The sequence below is a fragment of the Nelumbo lutea genome, chromosome 1, assembly GCF_056320005.1.
Source record: "Nelumbo lutea isolate HS-2025 chromosome 1, American lotus-T2T, whole genome shotgun sequence".
In the NCBI taxonomy this organism is placed as follows: domain Eukaryota; kingdom Viridiplantae; phylum Streptophyta; class Magnoliopsida; order Proteales; family Nelumbonaceae; genus Nelumbo; species Nelumbo lutea.
This window is the reverse complement of record NC_142684.1, coordinates 4,932,616-4,951,242: the sequence shown is the minus strand read 5'-3', so window position 1 is coordinate 4,951,242 and position 18,627 is coordinate 4,932,616. Positions and strand designations below refer to the sequence as shown.

Sequence of the window (18,627 nt, the reverse complement as noted above, 5' to 3'; positions counted from 1 at the left end):
GTAACTGAGTGGGCTCTTGAATAACATCCTCATATTTGTCCAATAACAACTTCAAGGCCTGCTTTTGTTGGGCTGATTTCAAAGGTAGCTAGGGCTAGGCTGTCTTGATGCACGTGAAATATGCATGATGGCCTAGAGGCTTTTAGGCTTAGGTGATTTGGGTTATTGCCCCTGTAAATGACATGGTGAGCCATCCATGGTAAAACCCGTAGTCATCTCTGGGCCCAATCCTGAATGACAAGGCCCAATTGGTGTAACCATCTTTCGCCCAAGACTTTCAAGTCTACTGAACTTGAGTGGATGTCCATCAGTAAATTATGGCCTTCTATTACGAGGCTCTTATTCTTACATATCCCATCATAGGAAATCCAATGGCCATTAACTACGTGAGCTGAATAGGAAGGGGTGTGATGAATCGCCATACCTAGCTGGTGGGCCAAAAACATAGTGATGAAATTCAAAGTGGTGCCACTTTGATTAGGATGGATACTAGATGGCCTAGAATTGTTCCTTGCACCCTCATGGACTATAAGGAGTGAAGGCCCATGAAGGCTTCAAGAGAAATCTCTGGATTATCTAAACTTGGCCCATCTACAATTCTCTCCAATTCTAGGTGCTTTGACCCAAATTTGTGACTTGGGTCTTAAACTTATGACCCAACCCAGGTTTGTCATCATTAGTGTAGCACATTCCTTTCTCATGTTAGGCTTGCATCTCGACCCAAGAAAAGTCATTTGAGTTGTGGGCCTTTCAGTTAGGGGTGTTCATATTTGATTTCAAACCGACCAAACCGGCCCTTGGTTGGTTTTTCAACCCACCGGTCAGTTTCGGTTTGTATAGGTAAATAAACCTAGTTTGGTTCGGTTTTGGTTTTCGTGTGTAAAAACCGAAACTGAACCGAGCTAGCTACTTTCTAACTTTATAGTCTTTCCCTAATCTAGTAATCCCCTAATTCTCTATCTTAGTTTTTACTTTTTAGTTAGCTACTTATCTTTAACATAGAATAATAATAAAGCATTAGCTGAATGGGAATTAGTTTTATCTTTGGGATTGTTATTCTTTTTTGAATTGTAAACTTTACACCAAATAGGAAGCATCGAATATGGGGGGAAAAGACATGATTTGAGTCACTTTCAAAAACCTTTTTGGGATTAGCAAGCATTGCAAGCAAGATCCCTACACCTTTAGATTTGCCAAACTTAGAAAATTGCACTCAATGGAGCCTTGGAGAGTGGACACGTTGGAGTTTGGAAATTTTGGAAAGAGTCAAAGAGAGGTTCTACTCTCTTTACACCAAATAGGCAAATAGGAGTCCTAGAGTTATGAGTCTTGATTTCTCTTTGGCTCTTCCAAATTCCAATCTTCATCAATTCATCTTCATCCTTGCCTGGTCCGCATCAAGCACTCTCAAGGTTTCTTTCAAGTTTCATCCACCAACATTACAACTACAAGTGCAATTGTTTTCCTCCCCTCTTCTCAACTCTCATTCTCTCAAGTCTCAACTTCTCAAGACTCAAGCATCACATTCACAGGTTAGTCTTTTGTTTTTCATTTAATATTTTTAAATTTTAATGCATGTTAAAAGTTGATATATTTTATTTTTTGTTTAGTTTAAGCTTTGAAAAAAAATCTGGTTAGTTATGATAAAAAATAAAAAAATTAAACCAATACAAATATTATACATTGGTACAATACTTAATTCAGTTTTGTATAAATTTAAATATATATTTGTACAAAAAATTTCAGTTTTGTATAAAAAAATTAATCTATTTAAATATATATTTTATATTTAAAACAATCAAAAATAGATATTTCGGTTTTGCATAAAAACTGAAAAGAAATAATCTAAAATATAAACAAATATTTAGATATAGATTAGACTGGATAAAGTGACCAATTAAACCGACCCTTCATGTTTGGGTCTTCCTGGACAGTCAGTCGGTTTCGGTTTGCTGCCTTAGTAACCTGACCAGGTGAGGTTGGTTGATCAAAATGTCTTAAACTGACCCAACCTGACTCGTGAGCACCCCTACTTTTAGTTGTGAACTTTGGCCTCTTCTCCTACCGACTTATTGGGGAGGACTTCGAGCCGGGGGTGTTTTGAGGATGGGTCCGTGGGCTAGGTGAGTTGCTCATATTGTAACCTAGCCATGCCCATAGTGGCAATCACAGTTGTCGGTTGAAGGGCTTTCACCTCCAAGCGAATATCAATTTTTTTTTATCAATAACTATGAATTGTATTAATATTAAGAGAAGTTATAGAGCAAGGGAGCTAAACAATTTTAGCTCCCGAGAACAACCATTGAACACCAAAAACACGATTACAATACAACCCAAAATATAGAATTTCTGTTCACCCCTTGTCTAGCTAGACCATCTGCGAATGAATCTGTTAGCCATTTAAATTTCCTCTTTTCATTGTTGTAATTCCAAAGTCTAGAGTTATCCTCTTTTAGCCAGTTTACCACCACTTTAGAATCTCCTTCTATGATCAACTTGTTAATTTGCATATCCTTGATCCTTTGTACCCCTTCTACAGCTGCAAGTATCTCAACCCTCAAGGAATCTCCCACCCCAATTGGTCCAGAAAACATAGCTAACAGATTCCCCTGTTCATCTCTTATTACTCCCCCTATTCTGGATGGCCCTGGATTACCCATGCTGCTGCCATCAAAGGTCAGTTTAGTAAAGCCATGAGGTGGAGGGAGCCAACAAGAGTTTGAGGCCTTCCTTACTGGAGCAAGTTCTGCTATCTCCTTGCATTTTCTTTGCAACTCATCAACTGAGAATTTTGCAAACAAAGCCAAGTTTTTTAGCCAGACTATAACCCTAATATGGATGACCTCCAATATTACTTCCAAACTTCTCTCCTTATCTGAGAAGATCCGTGAATTTCTCTTTTTCCAAATAGTCCAACAAATTGCTGCCCTCATACTCCTCCACATAATCTTGGCCCTTTTTATTGGCCAATTCAGCATAGAATTGAATAAGCTTTGCACATTCGAAGGGGGGTCCACCTGCACCCAAACAAAGTACACCATTCCCAAATGACTTTGTGAATTGACAGGAAATTAGTAAGTGATATCCGGACTCACCATCAGCTTTATAGAGAACACACCAGTGAGGACAAAAATAACTATTGGGTCTTTTTCTTTGAAGTAAATATGCTGTATTAACTCTTTCTAGAAAGGCTTCCCAACAGAAACTCCTAACCTTAGGAGGTATAGGATGACACCACACCTCTTTAATAGGGAATGACAAGCCAGAGGAGGAAGATTGTGTTAGAGCTTTAAAAAAAGAGGCACAAGTGAAAGAACTCGAGGGAGTGAGTGTCCAAATTCTACTGTCTGCCTTTGTTGGCTCTAGGATAACCCCTTCAAGAATGGATAACAAGGATAAAATATAAGCAAGCTCTATGTCCCTGATATCTCTTCTCGGGCCCAAGTTCCAGCCGACCCCAGAAGCAGAATTAGAAGGAACAAAGAATGAGGAAACCGATTCATTTTTAAATGTGGAAAGAGCAAAAAGACTTAGGAACTGGTCTTTTAAGGGAGAATCCTCAATCCAAACATGTTCCCAAAAATTAATTAGATTGCCTAAGTGCAAGTTATACCTGATCCATGGAGAGAACAAAGGCAGAATAGCTTGAATAGCTTTCCAGGGAGATGCTCTTGTAGTCCTTGCCAGAATGCCAGAATCCCAACCATTGTTTGCAACCCCATGAATACTACCCACTATCTTCACCCAAAGTTTGTCTTTCTCCATTAAGAATCTCCATAACCATTTCCCTAGTAGTGCCAAGTTCCTTTTCCTTGTGTTCCCAATACCCAAACCTCCCTCTCTCTTTCTTCTACAAACCATCGCCCACCTCACCATATGGTCCTTCTTCTCCTCCCCCGGCTCCCAGAGAAAGTCTCTCATTAGTTTCTCTAATCTGCTAGCCACACTAACCAGAATCTTAAAAATTGACAAAAAGTAGACAGGAAGGTTAGCTAATGTAGACCTAATTAGAGTGATTCTCCTTCCAAGAGACAAATAATTCTTCTTCCAAGTTGCTAGTTTCTTTTCAAATCTTTCCATAACCGGAACCCAAAACTCACCTTTCTGCACACTCAGATGTCTCCCCCTCCCCCATATTTACCCCAACTATACTGCTTTTCTCAAAATCCACCTTAATGTTTGACATTTGCTCAAAGAGTTGTATAGTGAGCTTCAGGTTTCTGATCTTGTCAAGATCCCCTGTTTCACAAAAGATTTTAGTATCATCTGCAAATTATAAATGTGTGAGTGGTACGTTCTCCCTCCCAACTCTCCAACCTCTTATTCAGCAACCAATGTAAATAAAAAAGGGGAAAGGGGGTCTCCTTGTCTAATCCCTCTCAATGCTAGAAAGAAATCTACCATTGTCTCATTTACCAATATTGAGTAATGGCAGTTCCTGATGCAGCCCAACACCCATTTGCACCAATTATCTCCGAACCCAAAATTGATCATCACCTTCATCAAGAAAGACCAATCCACAAATCATAAGCCTTTTCCAAGTCTAATTTGCAAACCACCCCTTTTTTCTTGGATCTCTTGAACTCCTCCAAACTCTCATTTGCTATCAAAATCTGATCTGTTATCTGTCTCCCCTTCACAAATACTCCTTGGTTATCTGCTATGATTGCTGGGAGCACTTTCCTAATTCTAATGGACAACACTTTAGTGATCATCTTATAGAGGCTGTAAACTAGGCTGATCGGCCTAAAGTCCCTTGGTGATTTGCATTTCTCTAGAATGGAATTCATCAAACACAAGCCACAAATCCTCTTTCAATATCTCCCGACAATCCTAATAAAAAGCCATGGTAAAACCATCTAGGCCTGGTGCCTTCGATCTATCCATAGAGAATACTGCTCCTTTATCTCTTCCACTTCAAATTTCCTTTCCAACCATTCCCTATCCTCTAGCTGCAATGTTGGCCATTCCAATCCCTCAATCCACACCCTATTGTTTAGGGATCTTCTAAAAATAGACCTAAAATAATCTGCAAAGGCCCTTGCGATTTTTCTTTGGTTGGAAATTGTTGCCCCTTCAATCTCCAAACTTGAGATATAATTTCTTCTCCGTCTTCCACTTGCCACTGTATGAAAAACCTTGGTATTCCTATCCCCCTCCATTAGCCACTTACACCTTGATTTTTGTCTCCAACTTATTTCCTCCTATAGAATAGTCCTCTAGCTGTTTACTCAATTTCCATCTTTGCTCCTTATCTTCTTCTGTAAGACAACCCCTTCCTTCCTTGCCATCCAAGTCCTCAATTTGTGCTGTCACCATTTGCTTCCTTTCCTCTAGTCTCCCAAACTCTTAACAAATTCCACTCCTTGATTCTACCTTTCAGATATTGGAGCTTTTTATGAAACCGCATTCCACTCCACTTCACTGTTGGATTGCTCTCTAGCCACCATTCTTTGACTTTCTTAATGAAACCCGGGTGTCCTAGCCACATATTTTCAAACCTAAAAGGAGCGGGACCGCATTTCTCACCTCCTCCCTAAAGATTACAATAGGCTAGTGTTCAGATGTCACCCTTGGAAGTGCTTAGAATTCAAATTCCCCCAGTGTTCTTCCCAGTCATTTGAGAATAAAAATCTGTTCAACTTGGAGCAAATCGGGTTCACTTGGAGATTGGACCAAGTAAAACAACTGTGTGATAATGGGATCTCTTTAAGTTCGTAGGCATCCACAAATTGATTGAATTTCCTCATACTCATGGTCGACCTCCGCCCAGGACTATTTGTTTCTTCTAGGAATCTTATTACATTGAAATCACCTCCTATACACCCAGGCCCTTCCCACAGTCCCCTTATATCAGCCAGTTCTTCCCATAACTTCCTCCACTCTCTATAGTCATTCAGTCCATATACATTGGTTAGCACCCATTTGGTCCATATACATTGGTTAGCACCTCCTATATACCCAGGCCCTTCAAGGAAACTAAAAATTAGCCTATCAACTCTTCCTGACCTACAAGTACTTCATTCTTCTACATTGTGACAACACCCCCTGCAGACCCCCAAGAAGGCATGGCTGCCCAACTAATCTCCCTACCTCTCCATACACTCCTTGCCCACTTAATGTCAAAATCTGCTCTTTTGGTCTCCTGCAAAAGTACTACATCTGGGTCTATTTTCCTAATGGCCTCTTTTATCAATGCTCTCTTCCTAGCACTTCCCAACCTCTGATATTCCAGCTTATGATCCTCATCTATCTATATTCTTTACCCTTTACCTTCCTACCCTTACTTGTTCCTTTTCCTCCTTTCCCCTTTGACCTCCATGCTTCTATCTCCTCCCACATCCTTCATCAACCTTTCAGCGTCACTCAATTTTCTCCTTTTAATCTTTGTTTCTTCTTTCTTTTTTTTTTTCCAAAAACATTTTGAGGTCATTTGGATCTTTCAATTTTTTTTTTTGATAAATATTTGGATCTTTCAATTCACATCCCAATTTCTGTACAAAAACCGCCACAGAGTCCTCACTAGTCAAGTCTCTTTCATTTGACTTCCTATTTCTCTCTCCTTGTTCTGCTTCCCCACCTCTATCTCCTCCTTCCTCAACTCCTTCTATTCTAACTCCCTCTGGTCCTTCCTTTTGAATGTTATTCACCACTGCTTCATTTAACAAACACTCAAGGATTTCCAGAATTCTTTTCCTTCTTTTTGCTTCTCCTTCAATCCCTACTTCTCTCTCCTGACCCTCCCTGTCCCTTCTGTTTTCTCTTACTCCTTCCCTTCCTTCAAGAGCTGCATCCTTTAGGTTGGGATCTGTATTTGGCACACAGGACAAAGAGCAAACATTAGTATCACAAATCGAAAGGACACAGTTACCTGGGTTGTGTTGGGGTAGGATGGGATTGCTGGAATTGGAAACGGACCCAGTCAGGCTCTGACAAGGACTGTGGGGTTCATCTAACTCCAAGGCTCGATTCTGAATAGTTAGCCTTTCCGCCTCCTTTGTTAAACAGAGATCTCTTCTCTTACCCTCCTGTTTGTGCCTCACCATTGTGTCCCTATCTTGCTTCTGAGAAGTGCCGAATGGTTCCATGCAAAGATCCTGTTCGGCAAGGTGATTTGGAGATGGAGCTTCTGAGTGCAAGTCAGACTCCAAGCGAATATCATTTCGAAGCCCTCTGACAAAGCACCCAACTAAAGCCTTTTCTAGCCAGTCAAACACCTTAGTTGCTAGCTTATTGAACTCATTCTGGTTGTCATGTACAGAGGCAGTGCCCGTTTGCTTCAGCCTAGACTAATTGTTCATCATAGTCTTCATACCTTGTTGGCCCAAATCTGATGCAAGGGTGTCTATGAACTGTCCATGTCACCGAGTATGAAACCTGTGCTACCACTGAAACCACGATTGCATCTCCATCTAGGTGAATCGCTACAATGGAGACTCTTTGATGGCCCGGAGTTTCTTGGTACTCAAAGTACCTCTCCGCCTTTGAAGATCCATGGAATGGGATCTCCTCCTAAGTAATTTGGGAAATCCAATTTGGTAACTTTGCCATGAAAAGGTCCCTCCAAAACGGAATCCTCCAAAACTTGATACTTCTTGGTCACCCTTTGGTCAATTGGAATTAATCTTTGATTGCTCTGAACTGACAACCAATAGAGCTTCCTTGATCTCCTTCAGTTCAGCCACAACCTAGTGTAGGTTGACTTCAATCTTGTCAATCTGTCATTTAGTGTAGCCGATCATGAGGCAGGCATCCTGCAGCTCTATTGCCAAATGTTGTGTGCTTGACCAATACACCAAATGCCTTAAGACTGATGAAATGCATCAAGCCGAGCACATTAACATTTAGGACGGTAACACATCCAATACAAGAGCTTCATGTGGAGTTACCGATTACACTGAGAACCACAAAGAGTCTATTGGAGTTGAAAATGTCAGAACCATTTATTGCCAAAGATATAGGAAGGAGGAACTTTGGAAGGGGCATATTAAGAAATGGTAGGACTGAAGTTATTAGTTTTTGAGGGTTTTGCTTTTGAGGAGCTTTAGTTTCTGGTTTTGTCTTGGGTAGGTGGTTGGGGATCTGGATGGTTCCTTCTAGTTAAGGTTCATATTATTGGCAATATTTCGTGAAATTTCCCCAAACTATCCCCATTTTTTTAGGTGGTGATACGAAATGTTCTGTGAACCTTTTTTTTTTTCAAAATATCTCCAATATTTTGTTGATATGCTGGCGATATTTTTGATTTCATTGATAGACTATACATTTAAGGTTTAAAATTTTAGAATATTATTAAACACTTTAAAATCATCATAATTTGTTGTTATGGGTAATTTTTTATTTGATAATTGACTTACTATTTTGATATAATTCACTTACTAAATCAGTATAATTTAAAGGAAAAAAAGAAAAATGCAAATAACTACAAAAGTGTATTTTAAATCTAATCAAAACAGAAGGTTAAAAAGACAAAGTCAAAATGGCAAGTAATTAGCATATTTAATGAAAAAAAGATGGCTAAGTGACTGAAAAGGAGATAAAGAAAGTTACCTATTAAAGTCTTAATTTTCTTGTATTTTATTTATAGAATTCTTTGCTATGGTATTTTGAGCCTTAAAATATGCAATTGTATTTCTTCTAATGATATCTTTGAAGGTTTATTAACTAATTCTGAGTTTCTACATAATTTTCCTGACTTTTTTAGATTTTCTAAATATCTTAGTGACATATCTCTACATGGTGATATCCCCCCATTGACATCGAAATTATGAACCATGTCTCTAGTCATTTTCCAGCATTGTAGATATTGTCTTTGTTTGGAGTCTCTGCTGATGTTGTATATTGGTGTCATTCTCCATAATGACTGCAAAATAATAGTTTTTCTTTTCTATCATGTGGTTGATTGTGGATCAAAGAAAAAATGCTTGCTCTTAACTTATTTTAGAACATCTACATGCTTACTGGTGTAGTAGGGTTGTTGTGTACTTCGAGAGCAATCTCATAAGACCTATTCCTAGATTGCCTGCTACATTTTTTGTTCATTCAGCTGAGTTGATGGACTAGATCTTTTTCTTTTTCTTATGGCTTTTTTTGTTGATCTCAACAACCTTTATTCTACCATATTTCAATATCTATCATATATTTCTCTCATTGACTTTTATGTGCTGAAAGCCTTTCAAATTGTAAGTGCTATTAGTCAATTTATTTTATTTTTTGCGACTATCATTTAGCTTTGTGCATATCTTGTTTGTAGGATGAGAAGGATAAGAAAATTCGGGAACTTTCCTCTGAGCTTCACCGTGCAAACCAACGATTGGCTGAGTGTCGGCAACAACTGGACATGGTGCTTCAGGATATTGAGCGGCACACAAACCATCTTACGAAAAGTGTTCAAGACATAGTTGAAAACGTGAGGATACTTGAATCTGAGGATCATGATCGTTCATATCATGGAGGTTTTTAGTACATAGGTGGGTAATTTTCTATTATTCCTTCATTGTTTTGGAACTAGTGAAATTCTCATTATGTTTCTTTAATTTCTCATTGCTGTGGTTGAGTTTATTGCGCTTTTATACTCTATGAAGTACCTGTTTTGAAGTACCTATTTTGAAATAATAACCAAGTAACCTAGAAAAAAAGAAAAGAAACTTTATGGTTCCATCCATTCTGTTCATATTTTTCTAATTTACTGGCAATTTTTAACTCCCATCATGCTTCCCTCACAATCATTAATTATTTTTTTCCTTTTCCATGCAATACTAAATTAGACTCTTCCAGTCATGTTTCTTTTTTCTTCTTCCCACCCCCTCACATTTTTCTGTATTCATCTATACTGATAGATGTCTGACATTCAGGTGATATTAGGCTCTAGGTAGCCCCTGTTTAGTCAGGCTTAACCAGGGAGAGGGCTTTTACTACAGTTGTTGGCTTGCAATGAGTTAGAGAATGCGGAGCTACATCAACTCTCTTTTTGTTTACTTGGTCACATTTCAAGAATGACTCAAAGATGCGGCATTTTACCTTCCGCTGGTATGAGGAAAGAGTATACTAACGTTTTTTTTTTCTTTTCTTTTCTTTTTCTAATGTTAATGAGGGAATTGCTAAGAGGCTGTATTGATCCGGTACATTATGAATTTCTATACATGATCTAATTTGACATCACATTGATGGACATCTTTTGGTTTCATTGGTCTAATTGGACCACATCTTGGATTTTTCATCACCCAAATGTTATAGTAATCATAAGCTTCTAAAGAATTACATGGTACTGTTGAATGAGATGTGATGCTATTGAATTTTAGACTAGATTCAGGTGCTGGTAATTTGTTATTAGATTTGATCATAAATAGATCGGGAATTGATTCAAATGGTAGCCGCTGCAAATCATTGGTTTAGTCAGAAGATTGTCATCGACTGGATCGGTGGATTCCCAAGCCTCAACTCTTATCAGGTATGTCCATTTTATAGGACGTAGTTATGGATGAGCTGTTTTTCCACGGATCCAAATAGAAGTTTTTGGAATGGAGGTTTTTAAAATTTTACTGTATGCCTGATGTGTTGCTTCCTCAACATTTTTCTGTTAGGATCTTTTGAGAAAGGCACCTTGAACGTATCAGATGTGGGTTTAAAAATTAAAACAGTTAAATTTTTTCTCGAAGAGGAATAAAAGGAAAGTTAATTTTTTACTTCGGATCAACGTCTGGTGTGTTTGGACTTGAAAGGAATTTGCCACACATCGAACAATGCTTATATCATCCACCATCTCTTTGCTGAATATAAATGTGAGCTGAAGTGAGTTGGAAATTAGTAAATTTAGTTTTACTGAAGATTCTTGCCATCCTTTCCGCTTCCGGATGTCCACCATCACTTTTGGAGGTGGTAACTGAATTTCTTCGCAAATTATTGGTTTCTGTTAGAGGTTTAATATATATAGTTGATTTTCATCTGGAGGAAACATCAATCTCAGAACTACCCAATCAGATTGAAATAATGGTACAAATTCAAGTATTGATATGAATACTGAAAAATCACACATCGAACGATTCAAGTAATTGATATTCTGTGTATTGTTTTTTTCGCAGTGAACACCCATCAGACTGCAATTGTTTCATATTTACTGTAATTGTTTAAATTTGACCAGTGCCCCCAATTCCTACTGTAGCTGTATTCTTCAGTTTAGAAATCGATGCGTATTGTACAATATGTTACGATACATTGTGATACTTTGAACCAAGATTGAAACTGAGATGAGTTGTGTATCACTTGTCCGTTTGTTAGATAGAAACAATTGTCGCATTTCTGGTCTAACTACTTCAGTCCTGAATTAAGTTCGTGTAAAGTCGCCAAAACCAAAGTATAACAAATGTGAATGGCCCAGCTCCTGTCGGAAAATTGAAGAGCTAGGCGTCCTTTAAAATCCATGGCTATAACAAATGACAATTCGCCTGCGTCTGAAGCAAGCAACTAAATTCTTCGTCTTCAAAGTGTCTTTCTCAAATCTTTCCTTTACAGAATTTGATGCTTCATCTTGAAAATTATCCAATATGGTGCCCGATGGTGTTGAGGTGTCAGCATTGAAGATCTTGAAACGGTGCCATACTGATATCTGCCGCCTTTGATCAAGTTTGAGGGGCTTCTGTTCTCAAGGAGCTTTCTACTAATCCATTGTGCAAAATTTAGATCTCTCGCTTTGCCGCCTGTATGTCTAGCTGAAGTTACAAATTGTATTTCATTAAAAAGTTTTATCGGATACATTGAGCCCAATGTTCAAAGTATCCGAAACATCAAGTGTATCGGAAGGGTAATTTTAAAAGACGTATTGAGATACACCTTGGACACACGTGTATCGGAGAAAAACTAAGATATGCATAAATATGCTTGAAAATATTATAAATACTTTAATAAATCATAAAATACATCAATAACAATAAATATAAGACCTCAATGAGGTGTATATACATTAAATTAATATATTTTAATGGTTTTATGAAGAAATATATAGTAGTTAATTATAATTTCATTAAAAATCCTATGCTTAATTACAATTTATGAATTATAATTCTTAAGTTTTAATGTTTTATGGGATAGAAAAACCCAACTATCCTATCCAACCATAAAACATGCATTCGCACAACTTCTAAGTGAAATTATAATTAATAATTATTTATTATTTAAATCATTATTATTTGTTATTTATTTCCAAAAATATCAAAAATAAATAAACATTATGTAATATATTCAAAAATAGTTATTAAAGAATAAATTTCAATTGCTTTGTGAATATGATACATCATTCATAGAATTATAATATATTCAATCATTGTGATCAAATAATAAAATATAATTATTTATTTATTTATTTTTTAATTTAAAAAATAAAAAAGTAATTATTAAAGAATAAATTTCAATTGGCCGGTGGATGTGATAGGTCATCCATAGAATTATAATATATTCAATTGTTGCGATCGCATGATAAAATGTAATTAATTATTATTTATTTTTTAATTCTAAAAATATAAAAAAGAAATAAAAAAGAAATTTCAATTCCTCTATTGATATGATAGATAAATCCATAGATCTAAAACATATTTAGTCTTATGGGTAGAGAAAAAAATACATTTTCAAAATTTGTGTTAATTTATAGTTTTCCCAAATATCTTCATGAAATTTCCATAAATCTACTGATAACAAAAAAAATTGTGATTTTGAATGTAAGAAATGTAGATCAACATAAATTTAAATATGCAAGAAAAAAATCACAAGATATTATAAAAATTGAAAAAAATATACCTATTTTTGCCATATTTTTTCAAAATTTGAAAAATCTCCAAAAAAATTAATGGTCCACACTTGTTTCTTGCAAATTTTTGCAAATCTAGCACTCTATGGATGAGGTTTGGAGTTTTAGAGACATTTGGGGGTGAAAGAAGGCTCATTTTATGGAAAAGAAACTTGCTTTCCCCCTTTATTTTTTTAGTTTTTGGCCATATCTTTTTCGTTGATACACTACTGATACGCCCCAGTACACCCCCGATACACCTCCAATACAGTCCGATACAGGTTTGATACGCATGAAAAAATGGCGAGACACCTGATTTCCATGTGTATCATGTATCTGCTTTTCAAAGATACGATACGATACGCCCCGTATCGGGCGTATCGTATTGAAATTTTAAACCTTGGTTAAGCCTAAGGAGTTATGCTAATGCAATTAGTAAGGTTAGTAAAATTAGTAGTTACATAACAACATCAAGAAATTTGTATCTTGCGGATAGCACAATAATTACAAAAACTTGAAAAGTAAGCAAAAAGAAAACAAAAAGGCACAAATAAAAAAGAGGCACGAGATTTTTATAGATGTTCATAGAAACCCTTACCTACATCTTCTACCTTAAACACCCTTTGAGGATTTTAAATAACGGGCCAATTGGATTTTGCTAGTGCTAGCAAAGCCTTACAACTAGTAGGACTTTCAAGTACCTCCAATACCTTGATAGGACTTATAGTTGCTTACCCAACCTAACTTGGTATTGCTTATCGATGCCTAAGAACTCTTAAACGGTGTTTAGACTAAAACACTTACTAACACTCAAAGATATTGTTAATGTAGCCTAGTGGCAAGATTTATAAAAAAAAAGCATCTATAATAGGAAAATAAATCAATACAAGCTTAAACCTATTCAATTTCAAGAGTTACATTCAAGATGCTCAACTCAATGAAGAAACCCACAATAGATAGGTGGAATTGTACAAGATTTTCTCACATCTAAAACTATGGAAAACTTCGAGATCTGGTCAGAAAAAAGACTCTTGCTAAGTTGCTCTCACAAAAATAACTTTACACTAAATACAATATTAGCTCAGATTGTTTTTTACTTGCTTGTCTTTAATTAAGCTAAATACCTCTATTTATAGAGGAATTGAGAGCAAGTGACCATTTTCTAATTGTTGGAAGGGTTTTTACATACCTAACAAACATTCAAAATGTCTTCAACATGATAGAAGGTTTACCAAACATAGTAGTCATTTAAGATTTTCAATGGTCAAATTCAACAAAATATTCTACTACTAAAATCTATTAGTCATCTACTAGATGAAGGGAGAATTCTTTTTTTCTCCTCAACTCAGTTAAATCCTTCTATTTAGTCGACTAATATGTGTTCTAACTTGGCATGACAGAGTTAGTCGATTATACATTTTGGGGTAATCAACTATATTTCATGCTTTAACTATTATAGGTAGTCGACTATGCCTTTTGGGTGGTCGATTATGTCTTACAATTAGCAATTTTCATCCCTAGTTGTTAAGCTTAGTCAATTATATGATTTTGGTTAATCAACTAATGGTAATCCGATGCTTAGAAACCTTGGAAATTTTTGTCCAAAGGTTTGGGAATTCTTCTATGGCTTTCAATATGATTTTCAAGTATATAAAACATTATTTAAGTAAAAAAAAAAAAAAAACCTAGAAGCCAAACCTATTATAACCATTGGTCTTTAAGGTTTACTAAATCAAGTTAGGTCTTGCCGAGTATCATGAAGAGTACATCCGTGCAATTGATTACATCAAGAATCTAGAAATATGACACTTTAGAGCATGGCTTAATGTAATCTTCCTCCTTGGTGAGTTGTTGTAGCATAAGATGACTTTGAGGAGATCCAAAGCCTTTTAACATACTTGTAGCCTCTGTATGCTTCAATTTCATTTGAGCATCCTCATTTGAGAGATAATAGTTGGTTTAAAATTATAGATCTCAATGAACTAAAACAGCACTCTAAGCCCCCTTGTTATGGATTCTTGACTTCCTTTTGCTCCATCACTAGTAAAGGACTCCGGTAGCGATGGTCTAAATCCCTATCCACTTTCCCTATGCCTGCTGCCTAACACCTAGTTACAGCATGAGTTCTCAGGTCCTTTGCCTCTCATACAACCTTTCCTTGAGACGACGGACAACTCGTCTTCTCCGGCGACGACGGTCTAAATCCTAACCTAGTTCCCCATGACCTCATTTGTCGTTCAAACAACCTTTCTTGAGACTTTGGTAGGGGCTTTTTGATTCATTTTTGCTTCATCACCGATGGTATCAAGTTGTTTTGTTGAACTCTTTCCACTTGGAAAATCTCTTCTATGGAATAACATCCCTTCTATCCGCTTCGCAATTTTTTCTTCCTAAGGCTCAGTTTGGAATGAGTACAAATGTAAATTTGTAGAGTGCAAAATCTTGTATTTTATATTATTTTATATGTATTTGAACCGTACATATTTGTATTTGTACTCCTTCCAAACTAAGCCTAAATGATTCAAGAACGGGACAAAGAAGCAGGGTTAATACTAGTCTACAAGCAACCATAATCCAATGCAATCATTTGACATCCAAGAGAAGAAGAAAGTAATCTAAAGAGCCTGGATTTGGATTATGTGACTCTACTTTCTTAGTCATTGCATCAATTAAAAATAGAATTGATAAAGCGATGGATAAAAGAGGAAGAATAGAAACCCTATATTCAGATTTCACGGAAAAGCTCAAAATCGAACCTCCTGAAGAGTCTATTAAACCCAAATTTAGATTCACCATCCAAATGATTAAAAATATACAACAAATTGTAAGAAAAAAACAATTTCTTAAAAAGAAGAAAAATAGAAACTACAAATAATACTCACTTTTGTGCAATCAAGGATTACATACAAGCTTTTCTTTTCTTTGGTTCTTTGTTTACTAGAAGACTTCTCTGGTTCTTATAGTAACTATATTGTGTTTGAAAAATGTTTATTTTCTTTATTTTCTCTGGATTTTTTTATTATTTTGAGAAAAGGTAAAGTATAATTGTAAGACTTCTATAGATATTATTTTTCTATTATAAGACTTATCCGGTTCTTGTGCAATAACTATATCCTCTTCAACAAATGTTTATTTCCTGCATTTAAAGCTTTATCGAGATATTTAAAATAAAATAAACCCATGATAAAGATCAATGGCATGAAGCTTTAGGATCATGCATGCATGGAATCCAATATGTCGTGGTCATTGTTGTGTTGAGACATGTATTCACAAGTTCATGTGATTGTTAAACTTGTATCCAGTTATTAATTATTCATTAATATTTATATTATTAATAATTAATTAAGAAAATTTGTCTAAAATTCATCATGACTTTTTAGCATTTCTCTTAAATTGACTATAACTTGTCAAAATGTCTAGGGAACCCCATGTGGTAACTTGATGTTAAATATACTAATAGGTGTTATTAGATTACCATTTTACTCTTTGTTATATTCGACCCATTTTTCAATATTTTAAAAATACTCGTCTTATCATGTAACCAAAAACCCATTTTTCAATTCCTCAAACAGTACAATGAGAGCACGCCTCTCAATGAAAAAAAAATCTTATATATAAGATAGTTGGGCGCTTAAAGGCCAGTTAGTCATAAAAATTATGCTTCTATTGTTTATTCAAAAATCAAAAGGTATTTGTATCTATTGTTTATTCAAAAATCAATAGTTTCCTAAAGTTAAGATATTACATTGAGCCCTTTTGAAATTCAAGAACTAAATTGAGACTAACCCCAAATAGAAGATACTAATAGGCAATTTAACATTAATATACAGTAAAGACACTTTCAATTGCTCCTTCTTGGCCATAAGATTTATCCATACATCAAGTTATTCCAATTGAGGGCCTCGGGCCACTTACCAACAAGGAATGGAGTTTAAGGATCTTCACCGCAGCCACAAGCAAAATGCACGTTCTCTTTAGATTTACAAATTACAACTACTGAAAAGCACCCTCATCTGATGCTTGGCAAATAAATCCTCAGATTACAAAGAAAAATAAAAAACCCTTCGTGCAAGTAAAACATTCATCCTTCATTTGATTTACATGTCCAACTTTTCCATTCACAAGTCTTTCAAGTTTCAACAAAAAAAAAAAAAAACCATCCTAGTCATTACCAAATGTTGACCCTAACCTCCAAACAATAGGCAAGTGACAAATTATGTGGGCAGAAATAGGGTTTAAGGATCTTGTTCACCCCAGACACAAGATTTTGCCAGCTGGCAAAATGCAGGTTCTTTAGGATCATACAGCCAATGAAAAGAATCCTCATCTGATGCTTAGCAAATTCCTCCATATGACAAACAGAACCCTCGAGCCAAGCAAAGCGTTCATCACCCTCCTCTTCTGAGTTCTGAAAACAAATCAAACTTTAGAATGCAACACATAAGCAGAATAGAAGAAAAAATTACACTCTTGAGGAGTCTCTGAGAGAGTCTACCAAATTAGTATACTAATGTGTGAAAGCATATATAGCTGTGGAAATATAGACGATCAGACCCGTAGAGACCAATGTGACCAAAGCAGCCACTGAATTAACCGCATGCTTGCTGCCACAGGACAGCATCCCCAGCCTGATCTGAATCACATTAACTATAGACAACATCAAGAAAAGGCACCCCATCACCGAACCCACTGCAGATCCCAGCATCCCAAACCTCAGAACCTTGAGATTTATGTGTGCCTTGAAGACTTCATCAACGTCCTTACTGTTGAGAAGATTCAGTGCAAGCTTCAAACCCTGAGCCACCAAGCTTGAGAAGAGGAAGAAACTGAAAGAAACCACCTCGAAGACCAGGAGCTTCTTCTCTATGTCGAGTCCCGCATCGCATACGTTTGTGTTCTCTAGGCTGTGCTGGCCTGGTGTGGTAAAGGATAACCCAACGAAGACGGCTATGGTGAAGAGGGAGTTGACGTTCACGAGACCATCCAGTGCTGTGACATGAACGCTGGTCGATGATGATGACGACGACGACTGTGAAATTGAGCTGGTTCTTCTGGTTACTCGATCGTCATATTCTTTTGGGTATTCTACGAATCTGAGATTGGGGAATGAAAAATCTCCATTTTAATAAGAGGTAAGTAGATAGATGGAGAAAGAGACGATGGGAACTTACTCCGCCATGATTAGATCTAGTCGTCCTTGAGCGCTTTTGGGCAAGAGAGAGCGAGAGACGGAGACCTACTCTTCTTCCATGAATTGATCTGCAGCATTATTTGGGCGATGTATATGATTTTCATCTAGGGCTTTTGCTTTTTTGTCAAGGGAGAGGAAGCAGCAGTAGAAAAGAATCTTTGCCTTTATCTAGTGGTTGGATAAACGACAGCGGACGGCTGAAGCCCTGAACTTTTTCAAAGGAGAATACGGACTGTCTTAACTCTTAATACGCGTATATGGATAATGGATGGCCCAAAGGAGAATACGGAGTGTTTATGATGGCCCAGCCCAATTCCAACTGTAAACCAAACCCCTGTATTCAAAAATCAAAACATGGACAAGAGAAGAGACCCCCAAATCCCAATCTAGAGTTCGGACGCCCAGATCAAGATTTAGGTGGCACTTTCTTAGTTGAAACCTGGAACCGGGTGATTTGGGAAAAAATAGTTTCCTGATGGATTTGTCTTTTGGTAAGTACAATAATCATATAAATAGCCAATAGGGATGTCAATGGGTTAGGTTAAATGGTAAAGCCGGCTTGATCAGTTCACAAGTCGGGCAAGTTCAGTGATCCTATTGTAGTCAGGGTGGGCTGGATGATGTATGGGTTGGGGTGCTTAAGGGATTTATTGGGTTC

At 36.7% G+C, this 18,627-nt stretch overlaps 2 protein-coding genes across 6 annotated transcripts in view; one reads left to right on the top strand and one right to left on the bottom strand.

Moving 5' to 3' along the window:
• The window catches only part of LOC148873278 (protein FAR-RED IMPAIRED RESPONSE 1-like), a 33,926-nt gene extending 23,669 nt beyond the window's left edge, over window positions 1-10,257 (top strand). For all 5 annotated transcript variants that reach the window (XM_088961450.1, XM_088961449.1, XM_088961453.1 and 2 more), the window contains 2 exons: window positions 9,254-9,470; window positions 9,855-10,257. In XM_088961450.1, coding sequence (XP_088817576.1) covers window positions 9,254-9,463 — 210 coding nt within the window. In that variant the 3' untranslated portion in view covers window positions 9,464-9,470; window positions 9,855-10,257. The remainder of the gene's footprint in view (window positions 1-9,253; window positions 9,471-9,854) is intronic.
• Window positions 10,258-16,845: 6,588 nt separating this feature from the next.
• On the bottom strand, window positions 16,846-18,346 carry LOC148873277 (maternal effect embryo arrest protein). Its single transcript, XM_088961447.1, has 3 exons — window positions 17,950-18,346; window positions 17,274-17,871; window positions 16,846-17,186 (listed from the first exon to the last, which is right to left on the bottom strand). Exons 1-2 carry the CDS (start codon window positions 17,955-17,957, stop codon window positions 17,286-17,288), a joined length of 594 nt encoding a protein of 197 aa, XP_088817573.1. The 5' UTR covers window positions 17,958-18,346; the 3' UTR covers window positions 16,846-17,186; window positions 17,274-17,285.
• Between the last annotated feature and the right edge of the window lie 281 nt (window positions 18,347-18,627).